Here is a 10,521-nt window from a genome sequence, read left to right as displayed (position 1 = left end):
ATTTAGACTAAGCTCTACAATAAGTTGTTTTGTTTGGTAAGCATTTTGAAAAAAGCTTGTTTTCTCCCACACTACTTTTACTAACATTATAGGCATTGTCTGGTAGCTGAAACTGTGTAGTGCTAATAAGAGTTGTTGTTTTTTTTTTTTTTTCATTTTCCTCTGCAATTGCTTTACTTCACATTTAAAATCTGGCATACAAATTGGCAACCCCAACTAAAGAATAATTCAATGTCGTTAATATAAAATTTTAAAATATATTTAAATGCGAAAAATAGCTTTGTATCATGTCAATTTATTCAAAGTTATCAACATAATTAGTGACATTTCAGGTTAAAATTAAAATGAATCCTTGAAAGATGTTACAATCAAATATTTATATTCACAATTCAACAATTAAACAGGGACTCCAGTATCATTTTTAAATTGCACTCACAGAGAGGAATAATACATAGTTGTTTGGGTGGGGTAGTGGTGAGGGGAGTAGCTCTAACAAGTCTTCTCCAGTCTACACACACAGGCTTTCTTTCTCAAATAAGACATAATGATAATAGCTAAGAATGATCATATTTGCCAAGTGCCAGACACTCATGAAAATACTTTACAGATATTCACTAATTTGAACTTCACAGTAACCACGTGAGACGGATGTTACCACGACCCCAGTTTACAGATGGGGGATCTGATACAGGAGCTGCAGGATTTTTATCGAAAGTTAAGCAATTAAGATAAAGCAGAGCTGGGATTTAAACCCATGCAGGTTAGTTAGGGAGTCACACACTTCTGCCTCTCCTAGTACTAAGGTAACGTGCAATCAGCTGGGAGTGGGTGAAATTTACACTGTACTATTCCATTTTTTTTATTCTATTTTTTTGAGAGTTTGGGAAACATTGTGATAAACATTGTACTAGAAGTTCCATTTCAGTCTGCTTAAAGAAAACTATCATTTTCTGTGATTTTCTTTTACCTAGTAGAAACCACAAGTTAAAAAAGGAAGAAAACCACCAGTTACAAGACGGATTTTAGAAAAGGATTTCAGGGAAAAAAAAATCAAATTGTATATCTAAAGGAGTATGTTGGTCCCTTAAAATTCTAGAACCTCACTTCAGCAATTCTAGAATCTCCCCCCAATTTGTAGTAGTACATACATATATGTGTGTGTATTCATAGGTGTGTACTTGTTTACGTGTGTATATCTGTGTTGCACACATATTTTCAATGGTGGGAAGTTTTTGTTCTCTAAGGATGGATTTTATCTGGAGATAATCAAAAGGCATTTTGAGCTGAACTGAGTGGGTGATGAAGGATTGGGCAACACTGATGTGAAATAAAAATAAGTCTGGGCTAAAAATAATGAAATGGCCTTTTTAACATTCAGTTACCAACTCTGACATTTACTTTTTCTTGCACAGGCTCCAGATATCTTTGGATTCTAATTCTATTATAATGTAAGTCTTCTTCCCACTCCTCCCCCCACATTTTTATGCCTCTCTTTATTAATGATGGTCAGATGTTGGAAATTTGAACATATACAAAGTTATTTGTATATGAACTCTACACTGTTTTCTAGATTATGCACCAGTAAATACATACTGTGGTTAAAGCAGCATCCTCAGACATAATGCTGTCAAGTCCTACCTTCATAAATAGTTCATTAGAAGAATTTCTCATTTTTATGCTTGACTGAAAAGTCAGTTTTCCTTCATTCTCACATTTGTGGGAAAAACAATCATTTACCCTAATCAGGGACGGGTGGAGATCCACTTGCCATATGAACATGAACCCTGTTCTCAGCACAATCTCTGTGTCCAGGAGAAACGTATTCTCAAGCACTGTTGCCATCTGCTGGTCTTGTAGTTGTTAGATTTTAGAAAAAGCCGTGCATAAGGCTCCCGTCAAGATGATGCAAAATGCAAGTATCATCAGCAGGTAGTTTTGTCGACCCTGAGTGATAAAAATGAGTAACTGTCATTAAGAAAACCTGAATCAAGTACATAAGAAGCACAGACTCTCAAGATCGCTAGGACCTGACTAACCATCTGGTCCACCTCCTGTACACTTTGTCACTACCCCTCTGCGTCATCTTCCTGACTCTCTGGAAAACCCACAGATCCTGCCTTTTACCCATTCAATCAATACGTGTGCACTCCCACTATGCACCCACATGTGCTGGGGTGATCAAAAACCTGCCCTATTCAGCTAATCACATAATACTGGAGACAGGAATGAATAAAATCATTACAGGAAGGAATGTTAAAAGTCAGAGAGGTGCTAATAAGCAAATGTCCACAGCTGTTTGTGAGTGTTACAAAGGAATCTTAATGAAGCAGGTTTGGGGCTGAGTTGAGCTTCTAAGTATCAGTGAACTGGGCGGGGAAGGAGGGCAGCAGGTAGAGATTCTGGGTAGAAGGAATGTGTGTGCAGAGCTGTGTTGTAAGAGAAACATGGTACTTGCCAGGGAGAAAGAAGGCTAGAGCAGTGAGTTAGGTGGAGCTTGATGGGGCTGGAGGCCACAGGCATGAGCACGCGGGCATCTTATAGCCATGCTATACTTTTGAGTTTTATTTTTCCAAGCAATGGGAAGACATTAGAAAAACAGGCAGAGCTGGCTGTGGTGAAGAGATGGGATTTGCATTTTATAAAGCCCATGCTTTTGCAGATGGTGAACAGACTGGAGGGGCCAGAATGGGTGCAAGGGGACCAATGAGGAGGGGTCTGCAGTCCTCCTAGGCAGAGAGGATGAAGTGCAGACGGAGAGACAGAGACCAGTCTAAAGGGCCAACGAGAAATAGAGACAGAGTTTACTCGCCCAGTACGTAGTCTTTAAAGTGCAGCCACAGAGGACCACTTCCCACCACAGACAATCCGTCCATACATTAACAAAGAAATACTGTCCTGTGCTTAATAGAAATACTGTATTTCTCACAAGTTCCAGCTCTAGGGGTACTGATAGATCAATTCTAATCTCTCTCTCACAAGATAAACCCTCAAACATTGAAAAATAAGTGTCTTGCATCCCTGAAGCATCATTTTCTCTAGTCAATGTTTTAGCTCCTTTGACCACCTTTCATATGGAATGGTTTCAGTCTCCCTTGTGGTGTTGGATATTCCTCTCTGAATGATTGCTAGGCAGTCTATATAACTCTTTAAACATAGACCCAATACTCTGAGGCAGGTAAAGCAGGTTCTCAATTACATTGAGATCTCCTGATAGTCAAAGTATATGATACTATTACCAGCTTTTATTAAGATTAATGACAATTAATATATAGTCAAAAACGTTAAAAATGTATATTCCCTTTTTGGGGCTGGTTGAATTTTCTGATTCACTGTCAACACCAACCCAATCACATGTCACTCTAATTCAAGTTCTACAGGTGAAAGACAGCACAAGGCCTTGCCAAGAACAGGACAGTTTATTTATTATTTACACACACGCACACACACACACACACCTCACACACTCCTGCATGAAGTCTTTAAGGGTCCCTGACATCTTTCTCTTAAAGATTGCAGCCTTTGCCTAGATCCCAGTACTGGTGCAGAGCAGGCACTCAATAAATATTTGTGCAACGAATCAATATACTCAGGCCATTTGCAAATGTGCTTTGTGATTTAGACAATTGATGCAACCACTGAAATAAGAAAAAACAATATATGGGGCCTCAATTATCAGTACTTTACAACCTAAATATGTGAATACTTTGTAAGCTCTCTATTTTATTGTCTATGTAGACAGAAGAACAATATTCTTAGGGGGTAAAATTTTTTCCCTTTTAAGGTTAAGAATCTGCCCAAACTGCCTAGTTGTCCTAGAGAAAAAGACTGATTATATTTGGGCAAAATAGTTTTCCTTTGTCAAAGGTGAATGACTCTTAGAAAGATCACATTAACATTCTCCACAAAGCAAAAAAGTGTTTCACTTGGATTTTTGAGACAGCTACTAAGATAAAAAATCATCTCATTCTTTATCTGGGAGTTGCTACTGACCTGTAAACTGTTGTGGTAACAACCCCCTGCATTGGGATTACTGTGGACATACTGTCTAAAGTGTGTTGCTAAAAATATAATGGTTATCTAGCTTAAAAGAGCTAAATAAAAGATTCTAAAACAAACTTCCCAAAGAGGAAAAGATATCAGATATAAAAGAATGTCACACAGGCAAAGCAGCCAAACCAGAGCACTGATGGCATTAAAATGAAATAAAATCGTTAAACTCTTCCACACAAAAAGTGCTTGGATCTTCAATTAAGTCCTTATTGCTACAGGTTGTAGACTTATAAATATGTATCTCTGAGGACTGCTTCAAGAAATAGCTGATAGGACCTACAAATCATAAAGGTAAACATTTTGCTTTTGTTTTCCTCTAGGGTTTTATCTTCTTTATAAGAAAAATAATTTAAAAAATTCAAATAGGATTTTGGTATCAGTGTCTAGTTGATAGCTCTTTCTTAAACTCATTGGCACGTGAGGTATTTAAAACCTTCCTTTAAGTCGCTGTCAAGAGGCAATTAGGCATCTGCATTGAATGATAAGTATCGCTGGACACCCCTTTAGTTCTATTTGCAGACAGATTTATAAGGCTTTTTTAAACTAGAGTTAAAAGGTCAACAGAACTCGCTGTGCTTTCAGCTTTGTCCTCCCTCTCTCTATTTTTACCTACATACTTGGCCAAACCTCAGTACTCCCTCTCAAATCTACAGATCATACACACTGAGATTTTATCTGAATTATGCTGAATGTAATTGGAGATGCTGCCTAAACAATAGTGAGCTGTTCCATCAGGGCTTCCTGACTCCCCCATCTGTTCTGAGTCTTTTATGTTCTGTAGTAAACTTCTACAGTAAAGGAAAAGATTTTATAAACCCAGGATATTTCTTGTTAATTATTTTATTTTTATAATTTTTGTAGGTATTAATAGCATTTATTTTCCTCTTTTTAATTGGTTCTTGGTGGCATACTGGAAAGCTAAAATTGAATATTTATCCTATAATTCAGCACGTTGGTAAATGCATCTTATGGGATCTCAAAATTTTCAGCTGATTCTCCTAAATTTTCAAAGAAAAGAATGTTACATGCAAATGACAACTTTCTCATTTTTCTCTCCTATATCTATTCCTCTTATTTCTTAATTTTGTCTTATCACACTGGCTAGGAGTCCAGAAAATACTAAATAATAGCAACGATGGAAAAATCTTTGACTTCCAACTCATAAAGAACTCATATTTTTTCAGTTACTTTGAGATATAATCAACAAAAAACTCGTATGTTTCACCTCAGTTATATATTTGCTATTGTTTTTTGACAGACATCTTGTATCAACTAAAGCTTCCTCCTATTTGTAAGAGGTTTCTCCTATTGTAAGGGGTTGTTTTCTTAATTAAAAACTGGTATTTAATTTTAGTAAATGCCTTTTGAATATATATTGTCACAGAGTTTCTTTTTGTTTATTAATAGTATAATAAATTACATTAATTTGCATATTATGAACCATCCTTGCCTTCCTGAGTTAAACCCTACTTGGTCATGTTTTATCATTTTTAAAAATTCCTCCTCTATTTGGTCTGAGCTGTCTTTTTTTTTTAAAGATGTCTTAGGAAAAAATCTTTCTTTGAATGTGCTTAGTGTCTTTTTAGTCAACTCTGAAGAATTAACATTAAGCTGAATGGTTAGGAATTCTCTCTCTCAAGGGAGTTCTTGTATCTAGGGAAGAAGATTTTAAATTCAGTATTGTTATTACTGTGGTAGTGATAAATAATTTTTAAATCCTTCATAACATATCTATTCTTAGTTTGTGCTTATTTATACCTATAGTTGTAAATAAGCTACGGTCACTTACTTGTGTTTTTCTAAGGCTTCAGAGTGTTATGCTGGATAATACGCAATTCTTAATAGAAATCATTATCCTTCACAAGACAGATGAAATATGTGCAAAGAGATTTACAGTGTGCTTTGGGCATAGAATTACTTTTTTGTGGAAAGCAACCCTAACTAAAATAAATAAGACACATGTGCACAAAAGTAATTTATGGGTTTATAAATGTTTTAAATTGTCTTGTAAGTTTAAAAACAAAAATTAAGATCGTGATCCAAATATCTTCTAAACAAACTTATTACTTCTTCAATCTGAAAATCTTATGTGTACTAACATCTTATGGCTTCCTAAGTCAAAACATTTCATTTGGAATGAATGAAATGATGTTTTAAATCTAAAACTAAATAATCATTTTAAGAATTATCCAGAGGCATCTTCACTTTATGGCTCCCAGTGATTAGCAACATCAGATCTTCTTAGAAATAGGAATAACTTGCTGCTTATTAGGACAAAAATTATTATATCTATGATGCCTTGACAGTGTCTCTAATTTATGTTGTTTTTAGCAAAACCTATTACAAAATACTATTCACATAGATTCCTCAACTGAAGACTTTTTCCACGAATAAAGGTAAAGGGGAAAATAATCCTAAAACAATTTTTAATGAAAATACACACAAACACCCTAGAGCTACCTGATAAACGCAATTTTAAGTCAGCATCATTTACACTTGAGAGGGAAGAGGTAGTCATCACCTGTTACCATCCTGTTTTCCTGTAAAGTTGCTGGTTGGATACAGAGGACTTTGGGAGGCATGAAGAGTCAACAGAAAATCTATTCTCAAGTTCCATTTGTTTCAGGGATATTTTAATCTTTGGAATGAAAATTCTTTCATCTTGTTTATCTACCATATCTTACACTAGATAAAATTTCCCTTTATTATATTTTATTGGATTGCTTAACCAAAATCTCTTAAGGGAAAATAAAGTCAACGGAAGCATTTTTCCACTTAAGTTTGGATGGAGAAAAACATGTTCATAGAAATTGTCATATTGTTAATGTTTCTTTCCTTGTTAAAGATGATAACACTTTCAACATCTGATCTGTCAAATTCATTCGTGCTGCACGCAGCTTTCAGAAAATAACACATAGTATTAAATACCCTTCTTAATTGGATCTATAGCTTTCGTGTACATACCTGTATTTCCTTAAACATGAAGACACCCCACATTGCAGCTATAAATCCTGGACCCTTAAATAAAAATAAGAACTTTATTTAAATTGGTTATTTTTCTGTGACTGTACTCTACATAAAGTTGGAGAGTTGACCTGACACTTTCCTCAAATAAATTTCTATTTTAGGAACAATATAACAATATTTTCAGGGAAAACTATTCATAATCTCAATCCTAATTCAACATTGTTAACTAAGTAGCATTAGTTACTTAGTCACTTAAAATGAAGACTTTTTTCCTTTTCTTTCTTTATGGTTTTCATTTTTATTATTTTGAGGATGCTATAATATTTTTTTGCCACAGAATGTGTTTCTTTAATGTGATTTGTAATAACATATTTTAATAAGCAAATAGTTTATTTTTTCTAGTGAACTACTTGCTAGAAATGGGCTTAAGAAGAAAAAGTGTATGAATAAATTTATAACTTCCTTTGGCATGAGATGATCTCATAACTGAAGAAATTTTAGTATGCTCTTTTGGACCGGAAAAAGAATGTGCATATGGGAGCAGCACGTACTTTAAAGATTTCTTTAGCTGGTATTACCGCACAGTAAACAGCTATGTCTCACATTACACTCTAATGAATGCTACAGACTGTACTAAGGGAAGATGGAAAAACAAACAACAGGTTAGTGAGCAGGGCACAAAGACAGGAGTGAAATAATATAGGACAAAGGAGCAGAAATGAGATGGAAAATACGATGATTCTGCAATCAAACTTTAAGCTACTAAAGTTTATTGATTTTTTTCGCTGAGAAAGGGAAACATTGGAATTTAGATTAATTGCGGTCTTTGTGGAGAAGGTGTGTTTATCAGCATTTTGACGATTCCTTTTCAAGCCCTGCACAAACTCTGGAAGAGTTTCAAATAAAAATCCCAGCCTGTTTTCCCCTCCAGCACACCAAATGTCTATGTGACTGGGTCAGCAAAGCTGGGCTCCACTACTGGTAGGTAAGTGAAGCATTGAGAACACATTACTCTCTGTTTATCAGGATTTGGAGAAGTCAAGATCAAAAGAGCCACAGAAATAGGTCAAAGCAACTGTCTTCTTCCAATGACGTATGGTCCTAAGCCTCAAAATCCAAACCAAACAAGAAGCACCTGGGTCCGTTAGCAATTCCACACTGACTTAGGGCAGGATAGGAGGAAACAATAGAATAGGGTGCAACATATTACAGTTATCGTGCCAATCGCTCAAGAATTTTATCCTCTGTGATCCCTTCAGAGTACCTGGGAGAAGACAATACCAAGAGGTACCACTGATCTCTGAGGCTTTTTGGCTGATGATTTTCTATATATGAGTTTGACATGGCCTGAGAGCTATTGCGAGGAGCACTGTGGTTACAGAAAGTGGTGCTTTGGTAGCAGGAATCCAAAGCAGAAGTCAAAATGTGTACGGACCCTGATTTGGCAAAGCAGAGCCAACTAAGAAGGGCATCTTAAATAAGAGAGACAGCTGTTTTGGCATTGGGATCGTGTATTTTTCTATTGTAATAAATATTACACATGTATAAATCAGCCTTGGAAAGAAGGTGAGCTTGAGCCACCTGGAGAGGCTTAACCTTCTGGAGAAGCTGATTCGGCCATTCAGCAACTCAAGGAAGACTTGGAGAAGAGTACCCAGCCCTGTGTCCTGCCTCGTGGGCTTTTCTTCTTTCTTTTTACTTTCCTTTTCTTTTTTTCTTTTAAACTGAATATTTGCCAATAAACAAAGTAGATGCTGCTTTCAAGGAATTCTTGGTCTAGTCACCAAAGGGTCCTAACAATGGAAACACATGTCCTTGGGAAGAAGACTGTGCTGCTGGGATTTGAAAAATGTACTCTTGATGAAACAAGACTGATTGTATTTATAATTGTTGAAGCCAGGTGATGGGCATCTTTGAAATTTTCCATCAAAAAAGCTAACATTAAAACCAATCTAGCTCTACCAGGAAAATAAAAGAAGGTAAGATCCTGGAGGGCAGGGCTGAAACTTTTCTGCATGTGGATAAGACTGTCTTTGAATTGAGTAATGACAGTGAAACCAAGCAAGAGACCAGTAGCAATAAAGACCTAGGCCCTCACCTCCCAGAAATACCTGTCCCTCCCAGGAAACAATTCTCAGGCCAGAGGAAGCCATACCTGGTGGGTGAGATGCCTGCTTATATCACAGTGGTCAAGAATCATCCTCTGACAGGTGAGTCTCCAAATGCCACAGTGACCACTCCCACTGGCCCCTCCACCCATACCCCACCTGTCTCAGAAGTTTATTTCTACTGAATTAAACTTTAATGTCCTAAGTCTTTATCATAATTTAATACAAGAAACAATAGTAAGAAAACCATATCTCTGTCTACTATAAAACTTTTGTGAAGAATATTATTTATTGTTTTTCCATGACCCCTGTATAAAGCCCCATAGGATAAATTCTATTAAGAATTTAGGGTTCAAAAAAAAGCAAAAAAAAAAAATTAGTGTTGGAAAATAACTGATCTTTTCTGAGGAAATGTTACCAGTTAAAAAGAATTAGTTATCCCATGGCCTCACACCCTTCTGCAAGCACAAAGCAAAACAATGTTTAATCACATAACTATTTACTCTTTGTGCTGTTTACTTTCTCACTTTTATTATAGTATTGATTTTGCATTTGTGTTTGTATTTCTATTTGTCTTGTGTGACAATTCTATCTGTGTATTTTATATGAAGTTGCTTCAAACTCGTTTTGAAGAATCCACCTTTGTTCAAGAATATAACTTGACTGAAAGACAAAATCACGATCATGTGAAAAAGTTTAAATCTGATGTGATTAATGACTTGATCTATTTTAATAAGTGTCCTTCCTCCTTAGGTACAGTAGTGGGATATGACTGTCAAATGATATTTGCATCCCTAGGTGACAAGCATATCATACCGTATACTTTGATTTAGAAATTTACTTCTAAGCATTTCACTGGTAAACTTCACATCATGTTGCCTATTACATTGTCTTGTTATATGGTCACTTCTAGCATTAAATATCTTTGAAATAATGAGAAAGAAATACTTTTTAGGAAAAAATTTGGCCCTTTTGCCTTTCCAGTGATGAGGACTTAAAAATATTCCTTGTAACTTGCTCACTTTTGATAACATTTTCCCTAAGTAGAGATTAAGAATGTCAAAATGTGAGTCCTCTAAATGAAAAAAAAAACCAAAACCCTAATTCAAATAAATCATTTGAATTTAGTTGTACACTAAAGCTAACTATTTTATGAACATAGAAATGTCAAAAATATGCTGTTTGAAACCCAGAATTTAAGTTAAAATTTAAGGATGTTTTACATAGGCAAAACACTCTATGACATACATCAAAGCAAGATCCTTTTTGACCCACCTCCTAGAATCATGGAAATAAAATCAAGAATAAACAAATGGGACCTAATGAAACTTAAAAGCTTTTGCACATAAACAAGACAAGAAGACAACACTCAGAATGGGAGAAAATACTTGCCAAC

General features: G+C 35.6%; 1 protein-coding gene across 4 annotated transcripts in view; it reads right to left on the bottom strand.

Moving 5' to 3' along the window:
- Window positions 1-289: 289 nt before the first annotated feature.
- The window catches only part of TMEM144 (transmembrane protein 144), a 45,269-nt gene continuing 35,037 nt past the window's right edge, over window positions 290-10,521 (bottom strand). For all 4 annotated transcript variants that reach the window (XM_057729302.1, XM_057729304.1, XM_057729305.1 and 1 more), the window contains 2 exons: window positions 7,015-7,068; window positions 290-1,944 (listed from right to left, as the gene is read on the bottom strand). In XM_057729302.1, coding sequence (XP_057585285.1) covers window positions 1,861-1,944; window positions 7,015-7,068 — 138 coding nt within the window. In that variant the 3' untranslated portion in view covers window positions 290-1,860. The remainder of the gene's footprint in view (window positions 1,945-7,014; window positions 7,069-10,521) is intronic.

The sequence above is a fragment of the Hippopotamus amphibius genome, chromosome 3, assembly GCF_030028045.1.
Source record: "Hippopotamus amphibius kiboko isolate mHipAmp2 chromosome 3, mHipAmp2.hap2, whole genome shotgun sequence".
Taxonomy (NCBI): Eukaryota; Metazoa; Chordata; class Mammalia; order Artiodactyla; family Hippopotamidae; genus Hippopotamus; species Hippopotamus amphibius.
Note: the sequence above shows the minus strand (reverse complement) of the source record. Positions and strands in the feature narration are given on the sequence as shown.